A 26709-nucleotide genomic window follows, 5' to 3' on the forward strand; every position below is an offset into this window, starting at 1 on the left:
ATTCCATTGTGTACATTCTACCACAACTTTCTGTCCAGTCCTTGCTTTGAGTGATGAGCTGCTGAGTCTGGTGGCAAGGAAGAATGACCCTCTGACCCACTCTAGAACCATCCTCCCCACCTGAGTCATGCTCTGTTCCTGAAGATGCTGGACTGGACTGGACTGGACTGGACTAGACTGGATGGGAAGTTAAGTCATTTTCTCTGGCAGCTGGTGGCACTGGGCCCCCACTGTTAGAATCCAAAGCTCAGCTCTTTACCTACAAGGATCACCAAGTCAAAGCGTGGGTGGCAGAGATTAGACCATGGTGAGTACAGCTGCCAGGCTAGACTTCTTAGCAGACAGGCAGACAGGGCAGTACTGGTAAGGGTACAACAGTGGACTGTACTCCTGTGTTCTGGACCCAGGCTGTGAACTGACTGTGGTCTCCTAGAGCTGACTGTCTCCTAGACCTGACTCCAGGAGCTTTCTGCTTTGCATTTCTCTTTGTCACAGAATGTTTATGTCACCAGCACAGCCGGTGAGGATGACTTAACCAGGCAAACAGCTTAACTGCAAAGTTTCTTCAGGTGGCTGGACCATTTCCATTCAGAAAAATCCTTTCTGCAACAAGCCAAGCATGATCCCCCCCTCCCCCAAATTCCAGAACCAATCCCAGGCTGCTCACTAGTTTTCAGATATGCTTCTCATAAAATTAATTAATTAACTAATTAATTAATATGTAACCAGATCTGTTACAGCTTAGAAAAAGTCTAGTAGAACTGATGGGTTCTTACTCTAATCTTAGGCTAGTTTTCAGACTCCCCAGATCCTCTCCTGTAAATCTTGCTTTGTGAGTTGGACATGAAAAGAGCTCAGGAAGGACCAGAGAATGAGGGCAGGTAGTAATAAACCCATTTCTGCCCCCCCCCCCCCCAGGAGTGGTCCTCAGGCACAGAAATAACTCGCAGGAGTCCTCTCTCTACTTGCGGGAGGTAAAGTAAGTTCAGTGTTCTGTGCTGTGCTTGTGTAACTTCCCTCCTCCCTCTCAGCCTCTCTCCACCCCATAAAGTCAACCAAAGGTCAACATGGAAAAATGAAATCCTGAAATATATGCCATATATGGGATTCAAGTCTCACAGTGTAAGCAAAATATGCGTGTGCACACATGAACACACATACACCACAGTGCTTCTGCAGTCAGCTCCCTTGTTTTGAGGGGTAATAACCTGTTTTTTTCCCCCTCTCTCTTTAATGCCAATCACAGTTTGTAACTGTTTTTGCTTACGTAGTACACAGGCATCGACATTCCCCTTCTAGAATGCATGCTCCCTGAGGGCAGAGAATAGGGCTGTCCATTAAGTTAGTGCTACATTCCCAGCAGAGGTTCTGATATGTCATGCCTGTTGGACAGATCAGTAGTGATAACAGCCGGAACCCCTGATTCTCTTCAGTTAGGGAACTAGAATCCTTCAGAGGCACCAGGGCTGTTTCTCCATGATAACACCGCACCTGGGCTTAGTGCCTGAATGACCATACTGCTCCCTATGGCCATTTCTTCCTTCCTTTCTTTCTTTCCTTCTCTCTCTTTCTTCCCTTGGAAATCTTGACTCCTGGAGGTAACTACATCATTGCTTCACAATAGCTGGCTTTAGAAAATTTCCATCCATAGAGGTTAATCCATATGTATATCTTAGGTGGTTATGCAAACAGACTCTCCTGCCTGAGGCTACAAAGTCCCAGGTTCAGTCTCTCCTACCATCATAAAAGCCAGAGCTGAGCAGTGTTCTGGTAAACAGAAAAAGGAAAGAAAGAAAGAAAGAAAGAAAGAAAGAAAGAAAGAAAGAAAGAAAGAAAGAAAGAAGAAGAGGAAAAATGAACAAAGGTCGGGCTGTAGCACAGCTGGTTAAGCGTACATGGTGTGAAACTCAAGGATGGCTTTAAGGATCCTGTTTTGAGCCCCCGGCTCCTCACCTGCAGGGGAGTCGCTTCACAGGAAAGCAGGTCTGCAGGTGTCTATATCTTTCTCTCCCCACCTCTGTCTTCCTCTCCTTTTTCCATTTCTTTCTGTTCTATCCAGCAACAATAGCAGTAATAACCACAACAATGATTAAAAACAAGGGCAACAAAAAAAAGAAAGTAAATAAAATATTTTAAAAAAACATAAACAAATAAACAACAAGAATAGTTGTCTTTGATGCTCAGCAGGGGACTTTCTTCCTTACTCAGCCCAGACCAAATCAGCCCCCTTGCGAACTTGTACCTTCTGAGAGCGCGACTACCAGCCTGCCCACTGTCCACAGATCCCTGGCACAGAGCAGGCTGTCAGCAAATACCCTGTAAAGTGGGGAAATGGCATCTGGAATAAACGGCAGCCAGTGTCTCCTCTTGAGAATGTCTGCTGCCTGTCAGTGTTACAGAGGCTCAGAGATGAGGCAGAGATGTGACCTGCCTGTTGCATCATGAGCCTGTACTCAGGAGCGAAATGGCTCAGTCTTCAGTCCTGGGTCTGTCTCTCACCAGCTGTGTGTTCTCGAACAACTTGCCCGGCTTCTCTGTGCCCACATGCCTGGAATGTAAAATGTAAGGACCATCTCTCAGAGCTCTTTTTGCAAATGAAAGCTGCAGTTCTGTGCCTGACAGCGGGCACAGCACATGGCAGAGAGTCAGCCAGCAAGTACGTAGTGGCTGTGTCATAGGAAAACAATGAGGACATGGGCCGCATCGGGAAGCAGGTGAAGTCCTCATTTGCACAATGCTGGGCATGCGGAAAGAACATTTGAATTTTTCTTCCACGTCTGCCACTGGGCATGAGTCTGTAGGCTTTCTGGTAGTGTGGGCTGGGCCAGATGTTTGTTCACAAGGAGGCTTCTACATAGCAGACACAGGCACTCCCCAGTCAAACAGACTCCTGGACTCCAGAGAAGGTTAAGGGGAAGTCAGCACAGCCAGATCTCTCCTCTCCTCTCCTCTCTTCTCTTCTCTTCTCTTCTCTTCTCTTCTCTTCTCTTCTCTTCTCTTCTCTTCACAGCCAGGTCTCTCTCCTCTCCCCTCCCCTCCCCTCCTCTTCCTTCCCCTCCCCTTCCCTCTCCCTCTCCTCTCCCTCTCTTCTCCCTCTCCTCTCCCTCTCCTCTCTCTCTCCATCTGTAAAACAAATTGAACTGTCCTAGCACCAGCCACCTAGCAAACAGTGTATTTGAGGCCAACTGTGAGACGGGAAGGTGTCTTTGGGTAGCCGAGTAGAGAAAGTGTCTGAGCAGATTCTTATCCGATCTGCTGCACCCTCTGCGATGCTCCTCCAGCTCCCAGCTCTCTGGGCAGTGCCACCCCCCCCCCCCAAGTGGCTGTAGTCCTCGCAGGGACCGGCCCTGCATCTGGAATGCTCTGCCAACTTGCCACCCCCAGGCTGCCTGAGACAAGCTGTTTCAGATGCCTGGACCAGCAAAAGCTGGCAAAGGGCCTCCCTGAACTTCCACAAAGCTTCTCCTCAAAAGAGCTGTCTCTTTTCCTTTTTTTATTTTTTCAAATTTATTTATTTTGCCTCCAGGATTATCAGTGGTGTTCAATACCTGCACTGAGAATCCACTGCTCCTGGTGGCCATTTTTTTCCTCCACACCCCCCCCCCTTTTATTGTGTTCAATAGGACAGAAAGAAACTGGGAGGGAAGGGGGAGATAGGGAAAGAAAAAGAGACCTGCAGACCTGCTTCACCGCTCATGAAGCATCCTGCTGCAGGTGGAGAACGGGGGTCTGGAACCCAGTACTGTGTGCACTTAATCGGGTGCACCACTGCCCAGCCCCGGCCTATTTCCTTAGTGCTTGAATGAGCGCCGGACACCAAGTTCTAGAAATCTCATAGTTCAGTTAGATGCCACAGAAGACCCCGGGTCCCCACAACTCTAAATTGTCTGAGGGCTAAAACAGAAACCTAGAGTAGCTTTAATCTTATTAACTTATTTGACCTGTGTCAACTTAAAATGACACAGTACTCCTAATGATTAAGTCTTAACATCCTTCTAGAATTCTACCATCTACTGGAGCATTTCCACTGCGATTTATGGTCTCTTTCTGTTCCAAGTTGGAATCTGTCTGGTGTCTTTTCATCAACTTTGGCACACTTGTCTTTGTGTGTTATTTCTGACTTCTCTCCCATTCATAGAAGTTTTTGTTTAGTTTTGTTTTTCTTTAAGAAAAACAAAGGGCCAGGTGGTGGCGCACCTGGTTGAGCACATTGTAACACATGTTACAATGCACAAGGACCCAGGTGTGAAACCCTGGCCCCCACCTGCTGGGGAAAAGCTTTGCAAACGGTGAAGTAGAGCTGCAGGTGTCTCTCTGTCTCTCTCCCTCTCTTATCTCCCTCTCCCTTCTCGATTTCTGGGTGTCTCTATCTGCTAATAAATAAAGATAATAAAAAAATCATTAAAAGAAAGAAAGAAAGCACACCTTTTCAGCTGCATTGGCTGGAAAAGGGGATGAGGGTACTTGGAACATGCTTACTGGGAACTATTAGAAACAAGTGCTTGAGAAAAAAATTGAGGCCAGGCAGCAGCGCACCTGGTTAAGCACTCACATTACAGTGCTCAAGGACCCAGGTTCAAACCCCTGGTCCCCACCTTCAGGGGAGAAAGCTTCAGGAGTGGTGAAGCAGAGCTGCAGATATCTCTCTGTCTCTTTCCCTCTCTGTTTCCTTCTCTCTCAATTTCTCTGGCTCTATCTAATAATAAGAAAGATGGAAAGAACCGGAGGAGGGGAAGCAGGAACCAACCAGATCTTAAGACTTGGGTGGGGCCTTGATATTGAGAGAAACCTTCCTGGCAGCTACTTCCTTGAGAGGTTTGGTCCTGGGCAGGATAGGTGAGCTCACCTGAGGGTCAAACAGCATGAGGAGCCACTTGGCTCTCTGCAGGGTTCCTCGTGCCACCCAGACAGGTGACATGAAGTGACTAGACTGGCAGTGCTCTGAAGACTCGGACCCCACCTGGGAGACAGGCAACTAGAGATAACCACTGAGAATCAACTGCCCTTGCCAGACAGATGAGTACAGAGACCTCCTTCCCCACTGTGGCTCAGTTCCCAACTCTGAGAGTGAAAAATTTCTGGGTGTGGCCTCTGGGGCACCCTGTCCCCTACCAGTGCTGGTAGGGCAGGAAGCAGGAAGGCAGGAATCTCCCTTGCTGGCAGCGGCCTCTGGCTGAGGTTCTTGCCTGTGAGCAGCCCTCCTGCAGACCAGGGCACTCTATGAGCGGGTTGCATGCTGGGCAATTAGTGTTTGACTCAAACAGGTCTGGAAAGCTAATGTCCTCTGAAGACCTTAGAACCTGGCCCAAAGTCCTGTGAGACAGGGACATGGCTGTCTGCTGGGCACGTCTGAGCCGGGTCAGGAGCTGCCTCTGGCCTTCAGTCCGCTCCAGGCTGATTGATGAGAGAGGAAGAGAAAGACATTCCTCCTCTTGGACCCCAACTCCTGCCCTCTTCTCCCCTTTCCTTTCCGTTCTGTTCCGTTCCACTCCTTTCCTTTCCCTTTCCTTTCTCTTCTCATTTTTTTCTTTCTTTTTTCTTAAAAGATTTTTTTTGTCTTTGAATTTTTTTTTTTTGAGGGGGTTAATGCTCGACAGTGCAATCATCAACGTATGTATACAGCTTCGTTACATAAGAGGCCTCCAGAGTTTTCTTCTTATCCTCCCACCCCAGAATCTTTTGCTTTGGTGCAATACCCCATGTCCAGTCCACATTCCACTTTGTGCTCTCCCTCCCTGCCCCCATGTCATTAAGTCCCGCTAATAAGTGAGGTCATCTGGTATTTGTCCTTGTCTTTTTGGCTCATCTCACTCGACATGATGTCCTTGAATTTCATTCAAGAGGATGCAAAGGAGACAGCCTCCTCATTTAAAAAATTTTTAATATGTATATATATTTTTATATTTATTTATTTTCCTTTTGTTGCCCTTGTTGTTTTTCATTGTTGTTGTAGTTATTGTTATTGATGTCATCATTGTTAGATAGGAAAGAGAGAAATGGAGAGAGGAGAGGAGACAGAGGGGGAGAGAAAGAGAGACACCTGCAGACCTGCTTCACCGCCTGTGAAGCGACCCCCCTGCTGGTGGGGAGCCGGGGGCTCAAGCCCGGATCTTTACTCCAGTCCTCACGCTTTGCGCCACATGCACTTAATCCGCTGCACTACCGCCTGACTCTCGAACCTCCTTATTTTTAACAGCTGAGTGATATTCCACCATGTATTTGTACTCACAAGTGAATTACTTAACCTCTTCGTGCTGTTGTTGCCTCAACTTCAGCTACATAAGGGGCATAGTAACCCATCTCACCTGGGTAAAGGGAAGAGTAAATAAAAACACCGCAGGGCCGGGTAGTGGTGTGCCTGGCTAACACACATAATGCATACAATGCATAAAGCCTAAGCCATCTCAAGCCCCCAGTCCCCACCTGCAAGGGGAAAGCTTTACAAGTGGTGAATCAGGGCTGCAAGTGTCTCTGTCTCTGTTAAAACACCATCAAGCACAGCTATCAGGATACTCTACCACCCTTGGCACTTCTGCCAGCCACAACCTCATATATATATATATTAGATAGAGACAGGAAGAAATTGAGAGGATAGGGGAAGATAGAGAGGGAGAGAGAGTACTTGTACACTGTAATATGAATGCTTAATCAGGTGAGCCACTGCCTGGCCCCCAGCCCCAACCCCTTAACCTAAAGGAAGTTCACCACTATCCCTGCTTATCATTCAAACCTTTGCCTCAATTCCTGGTGAACCAGTTACTGTTGCCCCAGGCCGCAGAACCTAGTAAGATGCCTGCCCTTGACTCCCTGCCCAAGTGTTTCCTATGTCAGTGCTGGATTTTGGAACATAGGGAAGAATTTTTCTTTCTTTTTTAATTTGTTTATTATTGTTATTTATTGGATAGAGACAGAAGGTGAGGGGATAGAGGGGAAGAGAGGCAGAGAGACACCCGCAGCACTGCTTCACCACTGGGAGGTTTTTCCTGCCTTTGTCTCCATGGACACTGAGTCAGGACAGGGAACTCAGGCGTGTGTGTGTGTGTGTGTGTGTGTGTGTGTGTGTGTGTGTGTGTGTGTGTGTGAAATTCCTGGATTCAGGGTAGGGGAGATAACATAAGGGTTATGCAAAAAAGCTGATGTCTGAGGCTCTGAGATCCGAGATTCAGTCCCCAGCACCAACATAAACCAGAGCTGAGCAGTGCACTGGTGGGGATATATATATATATGACAGAGGGGGCTGGAAGATGGGCACACCTAGTTAAGCACACATATTACAAAGTGCAAGGACCTGTATTCAAGCCCCACTCCCCACCTGCAAGGGGGATGCTTTATGAGCAGTGAAGCAGGTCTGCAGGTGTCTGTCTCTCCCCTTCTGTTTCTCCCCAGTCTGTCTCAATTTCTCTCTGTCCTATCTAATAAAAAGAAAGAAAGGGAGGGCGGGAGGAAGGAATGATGGAAGGGAGAGAGGGAGGAAGAAGGAGCTTGCTGGATTGAGATTTCATTTGTCCCTTTCTTGGCTGAAGGAATGTGAGGTTGACTTTCCTCCCCACTCCAGGGCCCTTCTCTGGAATTATCAAATTGAAATTATGAAATTATCATATCATGGGTGGGGGTAGATAGCATAATGGTTATGCAAAGAGTCCCTCATGCCTGATGCTCTGAGGCCCCAGGTTCAAGCCCTGCACATCACCATAAACCAGAGCTGAGCAAGAAAAAAATAAGGTAGCCTCAAGTGCGTATCAGTCACTGAGACTGCTGGAAGGGGACTGGGTGGTGGACTTTGGAGAGAGAGAGAGAGAGAGCACATACCAGACGTCACTCTGGTACATGTGTTGCCAAGGATTGAACTCAGGACCTCATGCTTGAGAGTCCAGTGCTTTATCCACTGCGCCACATCCTAGGCCGGGGTGGTGGACTTTGGGAGTGTCCATGAAGCACATGAAAGTAGTCTGCTGTACATAGTAGGTGCTCATTGAATGTGGTGACAGTTTTTTTTCCCCGTTTGCTTGTCATCTGCATTTTCCAGAAGAGATTGATGTGACTCAGAGAAGTAGAGGCATTGTCCAGAAGCCACACATAAAAATCACTGGTGAATCCAGAACTGACAGGCTTCTTGTCCCAGTAATCTGCCAGGTCTCCCAACCCTGAGCCCCATCCTGGGTGGGGGGGGGGGGGACGCTCAAGAGAGTGGGAGGGCTCCCTGGAGGGGAAGAGTCTGGCTGCTTTGAATGCTGGCTGTTCCAGGAAGTGACTAGGGAATTTCAACATCATCCCAGTCAGAGTTTACTCCCCACGCCTTTGCTCCTCTCCCTCACCTCCAGCAAGGGTGCAGGGTTTCAGATGCTGGCTTCAAGTCAAACCACTCCAGGATTTCACAGAGAGTTGTGCAAGATCCCTGGCCTAACCAACCGACGGACTGCTGCTCTGGGCAGTAATTCAGGGAAAAGTGATGGGTGGAGGGGACACAGAAGGCAGGAGTCTCACTAGAAGGCATCCAGAGGGGGCTAACGGGGAGCTTGGGTGAGACTCCACTGGTTGGGGAGACCTGGGGAGGGTATGTTCAGCTCCTCCCTCCTCAGACCTTTTCCCTGGAACTCCTCGACCAAGTTCTCCAAGCCTCTGCCCTGTCCCCTGCTCTTCTCCTTCCTCTTTATTCTCTCTCTCTTTCTTTCTGTCTTCCTCTCTCTCTTTCTTTTAAATTAGTGGCTTAGTAATGATTAACACAATTGTAAGATAACAGGGGTGCAATTCCACACAGTTCCCACCATGAGAGTTCCATGTCCCATCCCCTCCACTGGAAGCTTCCCTATTCTTTATCCCTCTGGGAGTCTGGACCAAAGATCTTTATGGGGAGCAGAAGGTGGGAGTTCTGGCTTCTGTCATTGCTTCTCTGCTGGACATGGGTGTTGGCAAGTCAGTTCATATCCCCAGCCTGTTTCTATCTTTCCCTAATGGGGGAGGGCTCTGGAGTGATGGGGTTCTAGAACATAATGGTGAGTTCATCTGCCCAGGGAGGTCAGGATAGCATCATGGTAGCGTCAGCAACTTGGTGGCTGAAAGGTGGTAAGATATAAAGCAGAACAAATTGCTTAATAACCAGGAACTCAAAGGTAGCAATAGAGCAGATGAAACTAGGGGTCTTGGTGGGGGGAGAAGCTAGGAAGTCTATTTTAGGTATGTTCCAAGGGGCCCATGACTTTAGTAATTTTGGCCTGAACCTGGCAGCTAACATGCAGGTGGGTTAAAAGTATTGTCTGGAACAAGGGCAACGAAAGGGAATAAATAAATATTTTTAAAAAATTTTAAATAAATAATAAAAATTAAATGTATTGTCTGGAAAGATGGTGTCAGAGTTGAAAAATAAGCCTAGAAAGCTTTATCAGGGCAGAGAGTAGCTGCCAGATATGAAGAAAGTATATAAATATCATTAACTATTTACCCCATCAATCTGACCTAGGGCCCATATTTACTCCTATTTAGCAGAGGAGCCTGTGTGACCTCCGAGTCCCTGTCAATCTGAGCTCTCAGTCCGTGGTCTCAACTAGGAACATTCTAGGCTGCACTTATTTCAGGACCCGTCTTCCTCGAGTGGCAGAGTATGTTGACCCAGCCTCCCTTCAGAGAGTGGGGCTATCCCTACTATTGCTGTTCTACACTGAAGGCAAGGGCACAACCATTATGCTATCTGCCTCTCTACCCTCCCATCTTCTTGTAGTGTCAGTGAAGAACTCCGGTCTCTTTCTCAGCCACCTGCTCAGGTGCTGGCATTCTGTTTCGCCAACAAATCCAGTCTGTTCTGCTTCCAGAACGCACCTGTCCTTCCGCTGGTCCCCAGGTATGAGCTATCGTCACGGCTCTTGTCACTCTATAGCTAGTGGTCACATTGGGTTATGCCATACCTCTGCCCAAAAGACAACCCGGCTTCCACTTCACTCCCCCTCTCCCCACCACTGCCAACCTGTGCTGCATCCTCTCTGGGTCCCTTACTCTTTCTTTCTTTCTTTCTTTCTTTCTTTCTTTCTTTCTTTCTTTCTTTCTTTCTTTCTTTTTTTTTTTTTTTTTGCCTCCAGGGTTATTGCTAGGGCTCAGTGCCTGCACTACAAATCCACTGCTCCTGGTGGCCATTTTATTTCCATTGTCGTAATTGTTGAATAGGACAGAGGGAAATGGAAAGAGGAGGGGGAGACAGAGAGAGGAAGAGAAATACAGACACCTTCAGACCTGTTTCACTGCTCCTGAAGCAACTTCCCCTGCAGGTGGGGATCTGGGGGCTCGAACCAGGATCCGGTCCTTGTGCTTCGCGCCATGTGCGCTTAACCTGGTGAGCCACTGCCCTGCCCTCCCCTCACCTCTTTAATATTCTAGGCAAATTTCACTTCAGGATCTCTTGTTTTCCCACTGCCAGGAACAGAAAAGACCCAGATAAGACCTTTACCTAATAGAGCCATTGCCCTCTGCCTTCAGGATCTGACTGGTGGCATTCCTGTCAGATTTCTGTGTACACCTTGCAGCCCTACTCTCCCCACCACCGCCACCACTGCCACTGCCCCAGGTGACGCTCTGTGAAGCTCTCTCTGCTTCATTTCTCTCCTGCACGACTGCTGTGGGGCAGATGTGATTGTGCGTATATCAAGTCCATCTCTACTAAGAGTGGACTGGGAAAGTGGGGGCTGTGGCCCTTTTGTCTTTGCTGTGTGTCCAGAGCAAACATGTCGATGAACTGAAACAAGTGTTTATCATGGAGGCTCTGACGGGGGATTAGACTCAGGGGCTGCAGCAGGTGGGAGTGGGGAGACTCACCCATAAGCCACCACGTCGCAAACACCTGTCCCTAGTCTGACTAGGGAAAGTCTCTTGTTTAAACTGGCAGGTCTTGGGCACAGCAGACTGGCCCAGCATCATTTGCTGTTTGTTAGCCTTTGCAGTTCTCTGTGAATTGATTTTTTCTTTATTTCTCTCTCTTTTTTTTTAACTTTTAAAAATATTCTTTTATTTATAAAATAAAAAATATTGACAAGACCATAGGATAAGAGGGGTACAGTTCCACACAATTCCCACCACCAGAGAGTTCTGTGTCCCATCCCCTCCACTAGAAGCTTTCCTATTCTTTATCTCTCTGGGAGGATGGACCCAGGGTCATTATGGGGTGCAGAAGGTGGGAGGTCTGGCTTCTCCACAGAACATGGGCATTGGCAGGTGGATCCATACCCCCAGTCTGTTTCTGTCTTTCCCTAGTGACTCTGGGGAGGTGAGGTTCCAGGACACATTGATGAGGTCATCTGCCCAGGGAAGTCAGGTTGTCATCATGGTAGCATCTGCAGCTTGGTGGCTGAAAAGGATTAAGATACAAAACAGGAAAAAATGTTTAATAATCAGGAACTCAAAGGTAAGACTATAGCAGAAGATATTTGTGGTCTCTATTTTGGAAAAAAAGCTAGGAAGTCTATTTTAGGTATATTCCAAGGGGGCCATGACTTTACTAACCTTTGTCTCAACCCAACAGCTAACATGCAGGTGGGTTAAAAGTATTGTCTGGGGAGATGGTGTCAGAATTGGAGATAGGACTAGAGAGCTGAAGTAGGGTAGAGAGTAGCTCCCAAATGTGGGGAAAGTATATATATATTTATTTATTATTGAATAAAAACAGAGAAATTGAGAGGGGAGGGGGAGATAGAGAGGGAGAGAGACAGAGAGGTACCTTCAGCCCTGCTTCACCACTCTAGAAGCTTTCCCCCTGCAGGTGGGGACCAAGGGCTTGAACCTGGGTCTTCGCACATTGTAACATGTTTGCTCAACCAGGTGTACTACTGCCTGCCTCCCCCTACCCCTTGTTTTTAACCAGACCACTGACCAGCTCTGACTTATGCTTGGGAGTGGGGAGATGGAGGGATTGAACCTGAACCTGGTGCTTCGGAGCTTCAGGCATGAAAGTCTCTTTACATAACCCTTATGCTACCTACCCGCCCTAACTGCTTTTCTGCATCATTAAATTAGCTGACTATTGATGACGTAGATTCTTCTCAGTTAACACTTGTCCATTCCTCTGCTGGTGCTGCTTTTTCTTTCATCTATCTCCCTGATGCCTGATGTCCCCTGGCTCCAGGAAGGCCCCAGACGAGAGACTCAGGTGCATCTGCCTCTCTGTGGTGTCACCTCAGCTCCCTAAAGCCTAGTGATGTTGGACTCCAGGAAGGCCACTTGAGGTGTAAGAGCCTTCCTCCCTAGTGACTCATTAGCTCTGAAAATGCCATAGGCAAACAAACCATCCTATAGGCTGCTCACTCTGTGCCCAGGCCCTGAGCTGGAACCTTCCACTCCTAGAGTCCTCAGTGTTCGTTTGCCATGTCACATGCCTTTCCTTACCTGAACCCAGCCTTCCATCCTGTCTTTTAGTCCGTTCCCTTTCTCCCCTTTCTCTCTCCCTTGAATAGCAGAGTTTACTTACTTATTTTGGATAGAGACAGAAATTAAGAGGGAAGGGGAGAGAGAGAGAGAGAGAGAGAGGGAGAGAAAAGGGCACTTGTAGCATTGCTTTACCCCATGAAGCTTCTCCCCTTGAAGGTGGGGACTCAGGACTTGAACCTGGGTCCTTGCACATTGTAATACATGCGCTCTGCCAGTGTGTCATGGCCCCACTTCTTCATTTTTCGTGTCTTATGTGTGGCTCAGTGTATCAGGGTATCTCCCTGACTGTGAACTACTGGGAGCTGAGTGAGAATCCAGTCTTGATCTTGCTCAAGCCTCAAGCTCCCTGTGAAACACAGAGGGAAACAAGTTGTGTGTGTTTGTTTTCTATCTAGGCTATGCTAAACCACAGGCAAGCCACTCAGGATAAACAACCCTGTATCTCATCACCAGAGCCGGTAGCAGACAAGTTGTACACCCCACACATTCCTGAACATGCCCCTGACATGTACACGGCATTGGTCTAGGTGTGCAGACACATCCATGACAAGGTCTCCCACAGAGCTAGGAAACAACCAAGGAGAGACAGCATGCTGAGGGCAGCAGATACAGGAGAGAGCAGGTGAATCTGGAGGCTGGCCCACCAGGTTAAACACACATAGTATTAAGCGCAAGGACCAGCAGCACCAGGATCTAGGTTTGAGTCCCCGGCTCCCAACCTGCAAGGGGGGGATGCTTCCTGAGTGGTAAAGCAGGTATGCAGGTATCTATTTACCTCACCCTCTCTCTTTTTTAAAAAAAAAATTTTTTTTCTGTTATCTTTATTTACTGACTAGTGATAAATTGAGAAATTGAGAGGGAAGGAGATGATAGAGAAGGAGAGAGACAGACAGACACCTGAAACCCTGTTTCACTACTTGTGAAGCTTCCCCCCTGCAGGTGGGAAGTGGGGGCTTGAACTTGGGCCCTTGTGCATTGTAACATGTGTACTCAACCAGGTGTGCTGCTACCCACGGTCCCTCTCTCCCTCCCCCTCCTCTCTCAGTTTCTCAGTCCTATCTAATAAATGAAAGAAATGGCCGCCAGGAGCAGTGGATATGTAGTGCTGCTGGAAAATTGTGCAGATGTAGTCACATCTGCCATATTGTCCCCTCAGGCTATTGCTAGTTCCCAGTGAGAGTTGGGACATTCTTGGAGCGCCTGTTCCGCCATGTTGTGCCCTCAGGGCATCGTCGAAGTGCTTTGGTTACTCCTCCCCCTTCCCATTCTTACAAGAGCTACTCCCATAAAATCCCTTCTTCTTACGCACCTCTCTCTCTCTTGCCGGCCCTTCACTTCGGTGGTTAGACACAGGGAAGGTTGCTGCGTGAGGCGGCCATTTTTGCTACCTCCACGTGGCCCAAGCTGCTTCTCTCTCACCCAACTCTGAGGTGCCAGTGCAAATAAAGATTTGTGTTCCCTCTTCACTCCAGATCTCCTCTCTCTCTTCTCCACAGCGCAGCTTGACATAGTGCCACTACTGAGCTCCAAGATAACCACCCTAGAGAAAGAGAGAGGGAGGAGAGGGAGAGAGAGAGAGAGATGGAGAGAAAGAGGAGAGAGAGAGAGAGAGAGATCAGGTAATTCAAATTAAGCAGAGAGGGAAGGCTCTGAGAAGACAATGGAGCAGAAAGGAGAAGGCCTGTCACTTCCTGGGGGCTGTTCCAGGCTGAGCACGGCAGGGGCTAAGTCACCAGGCAGGAAGCAGGATGGCTGAATGAGAGGGTGGGTGGGAGCATCTCAAATGCAAGAATAGCACAGCTCTACCCTGTAGGTGCCTTCAGATGACTTGGGAATGCTGACAGTCCAAAGAGTCACCCTCTATGTATGGGGCCAGGCAGTAACGCACACATTACAGCGTGCATGGACCTGGGTTCAAGCCCCTGGTCCCCTCCTGTAGGAGGGAAAGCTTCATGAGTAGTGAAGCAGGTCTTCAAGTGTCTCTCTGTCTCTCTCCCTCTCTGTCTCTCTCTCCTCTCAATTTCTCTGTGTCTTTGTCCAGTAATAAAGCAATAAAAAGTCACCCTCTGATAGAAACATGCTGTGAGGGTTGCTGTGAAGTCTGCCATTAAGGAACTATTTGCTGAACTCCAGGTCATGACCAGGGTGGAGAGGGTGCCTATACCTGCATGGGGGGCAGCTGCATAATGTGTGAGGTTACATTGTGCTCTGTGTGTGTGTGTGTGTGTGTGTGAGTCCCATTCAGAGAACCAAGAGTTGAGAACATTTTGAAAGTGGATGGTCAGCTCTGAGCAAAGTTTGTTTGCTTGGCTTAATATAAATTCTTTACTGTATTTTATCTTATTGATTTAATAATGATTGAAAACACTGTAGGATAAAAGGGGTACAATTCCATACAATTTCCACTACCAGGATTCTGCATCCCATCCCCTCCATTGGATGGTTCCCTATTTTTATCCCTCTGGAAGTATGGACCCAAGATCATTATGGGGAGCAGAAGGTGGAAGGTCTGGCTTCTGTAGTTGCTTCTCCACTGAACATGGGCATTGGCAGGTTGATCCACACCCCCAGCCTGTCTCTCTCTTTCCCTAGTGGGGCAGGGCTCTGGGGAGGTGAGGTTCCAGGACACATTGGTGAGGTCATCTGTTGTTGGTGTCATGGTAGCATCTGCAACCTGGTGACTGAAAAGCGTTAAGATATAAAGCAGAACAAATTGTTTAATAATAACAAACCTAAAGCTAAAAATAGAGCAGATGATATTTATGGTCTCCATTTTGTGAAAAGCTAGGAAGTCTATTTTAGGTATATTCCAAGGGAGCCATGACTTTACTAATCTTTGTCTGAACCCAACAGCTAACATGCAGGTGGGCTAAAAGTATTGTCTGGGGAGATGGTGTCAGAATTGTAAATAGGACTAGAAAGTTGGATCAGGGAAGAGAGTAGCTCCCAAGTATAGGAAAAGCATATAAATACTGTTAACTGTAGACCCTGTCTGGTATAGGGCCCATGTCTATTCATATTCAGCACAGGAGCCTATGTAACCTCTGTATCTCTGTGGGTCTGAGCTTACCTTCCATGGTAGCTAGGAACATTCTAGGCTGCACTCATTTCAGGTCCAGTCTTCCTGAAGTGGGAGGGTAGACTGATCCAGCCTCCCTTCAGAGAGTGGGGCAGTTTCTACCATTGTTGTTCTTCATTGAGGGTTAGGTACTGGAGAGACCCACAAGAGGGTTTCTCATGTTGTTCCTGATGGAGATGACCAGAGATGGTGGAGAGAGGGGTCTGTTAGAGATCTAGGCCCATCATGTCTATGTGGGAATCCCAGGATTTCCTCCCTGACTAGGGCCCCAGGTGATGGCATGGCCTGGTAGTGACCAAAAGGGCCATCATTAAAGTGTGCCGGTCTCTTGTCCTTATCCAGTTTTTGTAGTCCTTACTCTATCTGACACAGTTGGACTCAGAGTGATTGAGGGGATTGAAATAGGAAGTAAGTGAGGAGGGTATCATTTTTTCATGTGTTTCTCGGCCTTTTGGATCTCTTCTGTGGTGCATATTCTGTCCAAGTCCTCCCCCTATTTTTGGATGGGGTTATTTGTTGTCTTGTTGTTGAGTCTGGCAAGCTCTTTATATATGTTGGTTATTAAACTCTTATCTGATGTATGGCATGTAAAGATCTTCTCCCATTCTGTGAGGGGTCTCTTGGTTTGGGTAGTGGTTTATTTTTCTGTGAAGAAGCTTTTTAATTTGATGTAGTCCCATAGGTTTATACTTCCCTTAGTCTTCTTTGTAATTGGATTCGTTTCATTGAAAATGTCTTTAAAATGTATGTGGAAAAGAGTTCTGCCAATATTTTCTTCTAAGTATTTGATACTTTGTGGTCTAACATCCAAGTCCTTGATCCACTTGGAATTTACTTTTGTATTTGGTGAAATACAGTGATTCAGTTTAATTCTTCTGCATGTTTCAACCCATTGTTTCCAACACCATTTGTTGAAGAGACTCTGCTTTCCCTATGTAATAGTCTGGGCCCCTTTGTCAAAGATTAGATGTCCATAGGTGTGGGGCCTCATTTCTGGGCTCTCAATTCTATTCCACAGGTCAGTGTGTCTATTCATGGTCCAGTACCAAGCAGTTTTGATGACAATGGCCCTATAATATAATTTGAGATCTGGGAGTGTGATGCCTCCAGTTCTGTTCTTTTTTCTCAAGACTGTTTTGGCAATTCTAGGTCTTTTCTGGTTCCAGATAAACATTTGTAGCATTTTTTCTATTTTCCAAAAAAATGTGCTTGGGATCTTGACGGGGACAGCATTAAATTTGTAGATGGCTCTGGGTAATATATTCATTTTGATGATGTTAATTCTTCCAACCCATGAACATGGAATATCTTTCCACTTCTTTGTGTCTTTTTTCAATTTCTTTGAGTAGTGACTCATAATTTTCAGTATACAAGTCTTTCACTTCTTTGGTTAGGTTTACTCCTAGATATTTTATTGTTTTTGTTGCTATAGAAAAAGGAATGGATTTCTGGATTTCAATTTCTTCTAACTTAGTGTTTGCATAGAGGAATGCCACTGACTTTTGAATGTTAATTTTATAGCCTGACACATTACTGTATTGCCTGATGATTTCCAAAAGCTTCTTGCTGGATTCCTTAGGTTTTTCCATGTGTACTATGCTCCAAGTCTCTGATTGTCAGAGAAATGCAAATAAAGTCAACAATGAGATATCACTTCACTCCTGTGAAAATGTCATACATCAGAAAAGGTAACAGCAGCAAATGCTGGAGAGGGTGTGGGGTCAATGGAACCCTCCTGCACTGCTGGTGGGAATGTAAATTGGTACAACCTCTGTGGAGAACAGTCTGGAGAACTCTCAGAAGGCTAGAAATGGACCTACCCTGTCACCCTGCAATTCCTCTCCTGGGGATATATCCTAAGGAACCCAACACATCCATCCAAAAAGATCTGTGTACACATATGTTCTTGGCAGCACAATTTGTAATAGCCAAAACCTGGAAGCAACCCAGGTGTCCAACAACAGATGAGTGGCTGAGCAAGTTGTGGTCTATATACACAATGGAATACTACTTAGCTGTAAAAAATGGTGACTTCACCGTTTTCAGCTGATCTTGGATGGACCTTGAAAAAATCATGTTGAGTGAAATAAGTCAGAAACAGAAGGATGAATATGGGATGATCTCACTCTCAGGCAGAAGTTGAAAAACAAGACCAGAAAAGAAAACACAAGTAGAACCTGAAATGGAATTGGCGTATTTCACCCAAGTAAAAGACTCTGGGGTGGGTGGGTGGGGAGAATACAGGTCCATGAAGGGTGATAAATGACATAGTGGGGGTTGTATTGTTAAATGGGAATCTGGGGAATGTTATGCATGTACAAACTATTGTATTTACTGTTGAATGTAAAACATTAATTCCCCAATAAAGAAATAAATTTTTTTAAAAAGTGAGGAGGGTATCTAGCTCTAAGTAGAAACTATTGGATTAGGCACTTTATGGTGTCTTTTTTATGTCTTTCTACTTGCTTGCTGCACTTACTGAGTGCACTTTTACTGTTTTACAAACTATATTGTGCCCTTTTACTTAAGGTATATATTTTCCCCTAACTTATGGATACACATGTACATGTGCCCTATCTCATGGGCCCTGGCCTGTATCTAGATTCTGTAGCTTTCATAGGACGTGTAACACCCGAAATGGGATTAAGGAGTCCTGTGAGCTAGCAGAGGTCTTACCAGTGTACTGGAGCTGAAGGTCATTCCATGCCTGTCATCTCTGGATATAGCCTGAAGTGAAACATGTCGAGGTACTGGTTAAGCCTTGACTTGGTTAAGCTCAGCAAATGCAGGATTAAATGGTCTGGATCAAGAAAAGCATGAAGGAAAAGGACTCAAACCCCAGAGGTTCCAGAACTGGGAGAAATATGGGTGAGAATGAGGAAGGCAATAGGTAGCTATTATTATAACCAAGTTATTTGGGAATTTGGTTTACTTTGAAAATTTCATGGTTAGGATTTACTGTACCATACATGGTACCTTACCATGATTTATGTCCTTTAATGCTAACAAATCTTATATACTGACAAAACCAGTTGCTTCTGGTCTCCCTGGTCTAAGATTATAGGTGATTTTATATTTTATATTAAAAAAAAAGGTTAAGTGGTTCAGCCCCTGGCACTGCATTTTATAGGGATTGTTTTAGTTTCTCTCTCTCTCTCTCACACGCGCGCGCACACACACACACACACACACACACACACACACATTTTCCACTTCATGTATAAGGAAAGCAACTTTTGATGGCTGGAGGGGGGCCAGGCAGTAGTGCACCTGGTTAGCACTCATATTACAGTGTGCAAAGTCTCAGGTTCAAGCCCCGAGTCCCTACCTGCAGGGGGAAAGCTTCACCAATGGTGAATTAGAGCTGCAACTATCTCTCCTCTCTGTTTCTCTGTCTCCTCCTCACCTCTCAATTTCTCTCTGTCTTTATCCAATAATAAATAAATACAAATATATATTTTTTAAAAAATATGCCCACACAGGCCTTAATATGAAGTTGGGAACTCATATAGGCGCCTCTAAGAGTCTTGCTATGTTCTCTGGGGTCATCACTGATTTGGATGTAATGTGTCACACCAAGTGCAGATACCCTCCTCCTCTTCATCATAGTAAAACAAAACAAAACATTAATCACTGGCACTAATCAAGGCACTTTACATTAGATTATAGCTGGGCAAAATCATTGCATCCAAAGTCGATTTTATAACCGAGTTGGATGGCCCATGGCACTAGCTGAATGCTGCACAGGAAGTGAAACGATCTGCAGAGGCCACATCCCACCTGCAGGGGGAACGCTTCATGAGTGGTGAAGCAGGCCTGCAGGTGTCTCTTTTTCCTCTCTCTACCTCCGCCTCTCCTCTCAGTCTCTCACTGTCTCTATCTAATAGTAAATTTAAAAATATATAATTAAAAAAGAAAGACAGTGAGGAAGAAAGAAGGAAGGAAGGAAGGAAGGAAGGAAGGAAGGAAGGAAGGAAGGAAGGAAGGAAGGAAGGGAAATAAATAGGGAAATCTGTTTTAATGAGCTGTGGTAGACGATAGGACCACAAGGTATTCCAGGGTCAGGGCCATACTTTGATGACATTCCTAGTGTGAGAGGATGCTTGGCATGGTGAGATTGGGATGGGGTGTCTCTGCCCAGCACAGGCCACAGATATTCTTGATATCATTTCCACCGGCTTTGGATGAGGCCCACAGTGTCTGGGGGGTAGGTGAATAACTGGCAACACTGAGATCCTTAGGACAGCCCTGCTCATCACAGCATCTGAGAGCCTGGCCTGTGGAAGCTTCTGCTCTTGCCTTTCTAAGAGTTCAAACTCACACGCCAAAGACTCAAACTGTGGGCTTCTCTGATACCATGTGTCCTTCCATTCCTCCCACAGCTACAGTCTCCGCCTGGCATCCCGATGCCCACCACCCACCGGCTCGTACATCACCAGGCAGTATAGAAATGTCAAGGCCATGGCCACTGCCCAGTTCCAGGGATCCCTCTTCAAAGACTAGATGCTTCACCTGCTCCTCGACAGGTATGAGGGTGGTAGGGGGTTTCTGGCACCACTCAGGTGGCCCTAGGGGCTGAGGAGGTTGGGATTGTGTCCTGGGATGATGGGCAGAGAAGGGAAAAAGTGGTAGGTATGGTCACTTGTGGGACCCCACCCAAGGGAAAATTTAGGAGAGTGGAGCAGTGCTGTAGGTCTCTCTCCTTTATTTCTCTCAATCTCTATTAGAAAAGAAAGAAAAGAAAGAAAGAAAGAAAGAAAGAAAGAAAGAAAGAAAGAAAGGGGCCAGGTGGTGGCACACCTGGTCAGGTGCACTTGTTTTGTTTGTTTGTTTTAATCTTTTTATTATTTACTTTCCCTTTTGTTGCCCTTGTTGTTTTATTGTTGTTGTAATTATTATTGTTGTTGATGTTGTTGTTGTTGGATAGGGCAGAGAGAAATGGAGAGAGGAGGGGAAGACAGAGAGGGGGAGAGAAAGACAGACACCTGCAGACCTGCTTCACAGCCTGTGAAGCGACTCCCCTACAGGTGGGGAGCCAGGATCCTTACACCCGTCCTTGTGCTTTGCGCCACATGCGCTTATCCCGCTATGCTACCGCCCGACTCCCAGGCACACTTGTTATAATGAGCAGGAATCTGAGTTCAAGCCTCTGGTCCCCACCTTTGTAGAGGGGGGAACCTTTGTGAGTGATGAAGCAATGCTACAGGTGTCTCTCTTTCTCCCTCTCTATCTCCCCCTTCCCTCTTGATTTCTGGCTGCCTCTATCCAATAAATAAAGATAATCAAAAAATGTTTTTTAAAAAGGAAAGAAAGGAAAAGAGGAAGGCAGGGAGGGAGGAAGGAAGGAAGGAAGGAAGGCAGGAAGGAAGGAAGGAAGGGGCCACTGGGAGCAGTGGAGTCATGATACAGGCACCAAGTCACAGCAATAACACTGCTGGAAGAAATTTTAAAAAAATTTAAGAGAACAAAAAATCTTACTTACACTGTTTGACTGTCTTAGTTTACTTGGGCCACCACAAACCAGGAAGATACAAACAACAGGTGTTTGTTTCTCATGATTCTGAAGCCTAGAATTCTGAGGTCAGCCTGCCAGCAGGACTGTGCTCTACTGGGCGCCCTCTACCTTGTAGAAGCAGGAGCAGAAGGAAGTTGTGGTGTTTTTTGTTTGCTTATTGGTTTGATTTGATTTGATTTTTTTTTTTTTTTTTTTTTTTTGCCTCCAGGGTTATCACTGGAGCTCGGTGCCTGCACTACTAATCCACTACTCCTGGTGGCCATTTTTTTCCATTTTTTTTTCTTTAATAATTGGATAGGACAGAGGTAAATTGGGAGGGGAGGGAGAGATAGAGAGGAAGAGAAAGATAGACACCTGCAGACCTCCTTCACTGCTTGTGAAGCAATCTCCTGCCCCACAGGTGGGGAGCTGGGTGCTCAAACCCAGATCCTTGCATAGGTCCTTTTACAACTTTATACTATGTGTGCTTAACCCGGTGTGCCATTGCCCAGCCCCTCTTGTTTGTTTGTTTGTTTTCTTATAAGAGCATTAATCTCCTCATTAGGGTTGTACCCTCACCGACTTATTTTCTTCTAACCACACCCAAGGACCCTGTGTCTAAATCCCATCACATTAGGGGATGGGGCTTCCCCAGGTGGATTTGGGTATGTGGGCACAGTTCAGTCCACAATACAGTTTCAGTAACGTCTGGGATGATGTCTGAAATGCCATGGCAAAGAGTTTCAGCACAGGAAAAGATGTTGAAGTTGACACCTCAATTTACAGAGGGAGGGAACAAAGGAACAATTTACTGAACTGGGGACCTAACTGAAATCTTCCGACTCATCATAGTGACTGAGGTCAGGTGACTGGTTACCTTGGGGGTGGAGATGGTAGTTAACCTAAAGAGAGGAGAGGATCAGATGCTCATGGGTGAGAGGTTGCATTCTCTCTCTCTCTCTATCTATCTATCTATATATATATATTTATTTATTTATTTTAGTGAGATATAGAGCGAGAAAGACCAGAGCACTGTTCAGCTATGGGTTATGGTGGTGAGGGATAGAACCTGGGACCTCAGAGCCTTAGGCATGAAAAGCTTCTGCATAGCCATTATGCCATCTCCCCCTGGCTGTGTATTCTGTCTCTGGGTCCTGGTTACATATTTTTGCTCACTGTAGAATTTCATCAAGCTGTCTTCCCCCTACCCTCCTGCATGTATGGCACATATCAGTAAATAGTTTAACTAGAAAAATTAAGTGGACCAGGTGGTGGCACACCTGGTTAAGTGTACACATAACATTGTGCAAGGACTCAGGTTCAACCCCCTGGTCCCCAGCTGCAGGAGGAAAGCTTCAGGGGTGGTGAATCAAGGTTGCAGGTGTCTCTCTGTCTCTCTCCTCTATCCCCCCTCCTCTCAATTTCTCTCTGTCTCTATGCAATAATATATATATGTATATATATATATATACATACATATATATATATATATATATATATATATATATATATATATACAGTTTTAAAAAGGAAAATTAAGTAGTAAGTGCTTGAACAGCCCACCATAGGCACCTAGAAAGTGGTCACTGACAGTATTTTTCTTTTTCTCCTCAGCACCGGAAGTGACCTGGAATCAGAAAAGCCAAAGGGACTGACCTGCAGCCCGGCAGGGAGTACCGACCTATCCCAGTCTGTGAGCCTGAGAGAGAAAGAGAGGCAGGGAGTGTCTGTGTGCACCTGTGCGAGTGGATGGGCCTCAGCGTGCAGTCTTCAAACAAGGGTACCAGACCCCTGGGATGTGGAGAGGCAGCTGAGTCCACACCATGAATGCTAATCTGGGTGCAGCCTTGGGACAGTGTTCTGCTGCTCAGCCTTCCAGTTGGGGTGGGGGCCCCTCCTACTATGCAATTTTCCAAGAACTCCCTGCTCCTGCTTTTTTTGGCTTCTTGGGTTAGGTTGACCTTTGCCATTTTGAGGACTTTGGTCTGACTTGGTGTCGGGGTGGGTCAGTTCCAGTCCTGCCCAGGGAGGGCTTTCTAGAGGAAGCCCAAATCCCCCCTCCCCTTCATACCAGCCCTGCTCCCATGTGCACTCAATCACAACATCTCTGATATTCAAGAGTGGTCTGAACATTTGGGAAAAAAACTCTTCTCTACCCAAGTAATCAGAGTATCTAGGCCATTTCCAGATTTGAAGTTTGAGACAGTATGTTTCCGAATCTGGGAGTAAGCCGTTCACATCTATTTACAGATGAGGTCCCTCCTAAGTCCTCCCCGTCTCATGGAGAGACAGGGGATGAGCTCCCATGTGGATTTTTACTGCCCTTGGTGGAATCATCAGCACCTTAGCATCTGAGCACTGAAAATCAGCCAGAAAGGGAGACAAGCAAGCAAAACATTATGAAAGAAAAAAAATGTATAGGATGATTCAGAAGCCTAAGGGAGCCAAGATTCCTAGAGGCCATCAGTGGCCTTCTAGGGGATGAAGGGATTAGTCTTCTGCCTCTGGAAGAGTCCAGGCCTTGGAAACTTGCGTGGGCTACAGGAGTTTAGATCCTTCCCAGTGAAGGTCTTGGGTTTTGTGCCTTTTGGGGTCAGATCCCAGAGAGCACGTTGGCACTGTTTTCTCAGCTCTATTCTCCATGATGATACTGAAAACCCGAGTGGATTGGAGGCAGGGACTTTGAAGAGTATGAACGGTCACTCAAAAAAAAAAGAAAGAAAGAACAAAAAGGGGATTTCTTTTTCAGGGCTACTATGGTTGATCTTGCAACTCTGTAAATATGTACCTATACACTTTCCAAAAAAAAAAAGCACGTATTTATGTCCCTGACTGTAAATGTCCCATTTTTAAAGTTTTATAACTCATGTTATTTAATGAAGCCATGGAGTGTGGCTGCAGTGTGGGTCTGACAATGGTTCAAGACAAAGGTCTCTGAGAGCCTCACATGCGCAGAAATATGGTGATCACTGACCTTTGTCAACGTGTGACTATTCCTCCTGGCTAAGAACTGCCATTCATGTGAGATCTTCATGAACCGGAATTCTGTTGCCCGCTCCTCCACTTAACCTCCACAGGCACGTGGAAAAATACTGGCTGCTTTTCCTTATCCTAATGTTGTGATTTTATCCATGAAAGTCAGCATTCAAGAACTATGTACCCTAGCCTCCAAGTACTTGGGGTTGTATTCCCCTTGTCTTTGAAGAAGATCCATGAGCCCAGAGTTTTGAAGGTCACCATCAGCCAACAGCAGCTTCTCAGAAATGTGGTGGTGGTCCTGGGGTACTCTTGGAGTTTTGCATATATGAGTGTGCTGGTCAGTCCTCAACTCTCAGACTGTGAGCAAAACTGCAATAAGTATTTCAATCATGAGAAGTGGGGGTGATTTTTGAAAGAGCGGTGCTTCCCAGTCAGTGGTGGTCTTCTAGAACGGGTCTGGATCTTGGAAGACGATGGTTCTGTATCTGCCATGTGAAGAAAATTAATAATAAAAGTGTGAAATGTGATTGTAAAGAACAAGTGTGGGAGTGATCATTTTAGTTTCTGTCTTCTATTTTGGTAAAACCAGTGCTGGTGGGGTAGGAGTGGGCTGTGGGAGCCCCCAAGGGCTCTATTCTAGCAATAAAAGGGTACATGTGGGGTGGTGGGTAGATAGCATCAAGGTTATGCAAAGAAACTCTCATGCCTGAGGCTCCAAAGTCCCAGGTTCAGTCCCTTGCACCACCGTCAGCCAGAGCTGAGTAGTGCTCTGGTAAAAAAAAAAGGGGGGGGGGTGGTATTTGTGGAAATATCCTATAAGGTGAGTGTGCTTACCCTGCCCTCAAGTCATTCTCTGACCTGCCAGCCACTCAGTCAATCCACTTCACTAAGGCTTATAGGAAACAGCTGTCCACTGATATCTGCGGATTCCCACACAGACCAAAATCTGCAGGGGCTCCAGTCCCTGGTATAAAATAGCATCAGATTTGTCTCTATCCTATGTCATTCTCCCATATACTTTACTGTGTATTACTTATAAACTTATAATAGCTAACGCAGTGTCACAGTTACATAAATTGTTGTCATGTGCTATTGTGTCAGGAACGACAAGAAGAAAAGCTTACATATGAAATTATATAGTAGGTATTTTCAATGTATGGTTGTTTAAATACCTGAATGTCTACATATCTGTAGATATGGAGAATAGATTGTGTATTATTTTTTAATTTTAAGTAAAAAAATATTATTGGATAGAGACAGAGAGAAATTGAGAGGGGAGGGGGAGTTAGAGAGGAGAAGAGACAGAGAGACACCTGCAGCTCTGTTTCACCACTCCTGAAGCTTTCCCCCTGTAGGTGGGGACCAGGGGCTTGAACCTGGGTCCTTGTGAACTGTAATATGAGCACTTAACCAGCTGTTCCACCACCTGGCCCCCTATATACTTTTCTTTAAACAGCTTTGTTGAGATCTAATTTACATGCCACGGAGTTTACCTATTTGTGGGTATAAATCAGTGGTTTTAAAAACATTATAATTAACATTTTTTAAACTATTTATTTATTTATTCCCTTTTGTTGCCCTTAGTGTTTTATTTTTGTAGTTATTATTTTTGTTATTGATGTTGTTGGATAGGACAGAGAGAAACAGAGAGAGGAGGGGAAGATGGGGAGAGGGGGAGAGAAAGACAGACACCTGCAGACCTGCTTCACCACCTGTGAATCGACTCCCCTGCAGGTGGGGAGCCAGGGGCTCGAACTGGAATCCTTATGCCGGTCCTTGCACTTTGCGCCACGTGCGCTTAACCCGCTGTGCTACCGCCTGATTCCCAATTAACATTTTAAAAATTCTTTTTAATTTGCTTTTTTCCCCTTTTTTTGCCCTCGTTGTTTTATTGTTGTTGGAGTTATTTCTGTTGTTGTTATTGATGTCACCATGGTTGGATAGGACAGAGTGAAATGGAGAGAGGAGAAGACAGAGAGGGGGAGAGAAAGACAGACACCTGCAGACCTGCTTCACTGCCTGTGAAGCCACTCCCCTGCTGCAGGTGGGGAGCTGGGGGCTCGAACCAGGATCCTTACGTCAGTCCTTGTGCTTTGTGCCACGTGCGCTTAATCCGCTGCACTACCGCCCGACCCCCATAACTAATATTTTCATCGTATCCAAATGAAACCTGGTCCCCAGTAGCAGTTACTCAGCCTTTTTTGCCCTAGTTCTCCATCTTGTTAGCCATGAATCTACTTCCTGTCCCTTTATATTTATTTATTGATTCTGGACATTTCACTGTATGTGGAATCTTAGATCTTTATGCTTGAGGCACCAAAAGCTCCAAGTTCAAACCCAAGAACCACCAGAAGTCAGAGTTTAGCAGTGCTCTGCTGGTAACAACAACAATAAACAGAACAATACACTCTGTGATCATTTGGGTCTGGATTCTCTTGTTTAATATATGCCATTAAGGCTCCCCTAGGTTGTAGTCTGTGTCAGTACTCAATTCCATTTTGTGACCAAAAATCCTGTTGTCTGGATTGACCGCATTTAATTTGTTCACTTTCAGTTGGGGAACTTTTAGGGTTTTTTTTTTATTATTATTTCTTCTTTTACTTTTTGGTTATTAAGAACTATGTTACAATGAACATTCTTGTAAATGTTTTTACGTGGACATTGCTTTCCTTGGGAATATCACTAAGAGGGAATGTATGGGCCATCTGGCAAATATATACTTAATATTTTAAGGAATTTCTAACTGTTTTTC

At 45.9% G+C, this 26709-nt stretch overlaps 1 protein-coding gene across 4 annotated transcripts in view; it reads left to right on the forward strand.

Annotated features, from left to right (window-relative positions):
- PRDM2 (PR/SET domain 2) overlaps positions 1-22782 on the forward strand; it is a 125850-nt gene extending 103068 nt beyond the window's left edge. For 2 of the 4 annotated variants that reach the window (XM_060202312.1, XM_060202313.1), the window contains 2 exons: positions 19867-20010; positions 21208-21292. In XM_060202312.1, coding sequence (XP_060058295.1) covers positions 19867-19987 — 121 coding nt within the window. In that variant the 3' untranslated portion in view covers positions 19988-20010; positions 21208-21292. Of the gene's footprint in view, positions 1-19866; positions 20011-21207; positions 21293-22592 lie in introns of those variants that run through there. The other 2 variants (XM_060202314.1, XM_007534219.3) reach the window with 2 other exon arrangements.
- Positions 22783-26709: the final 3927 nt, after the last annotated feature.

Source organism: Erinaceus europaeus, chromosome 11 (genome assembly GCF_950295315.1).
Source record: "Erinaceus europaeus chromosome 11, mEriEur2.1, whole genome shotgun sequence".
Classification (NCBI taxonomy): Eukaryota; Metazoa; Chordata; class Mammalia; order Eulipotyphla; family Erinaceidae; genus Erinaceus; species Erinaceus europaeus.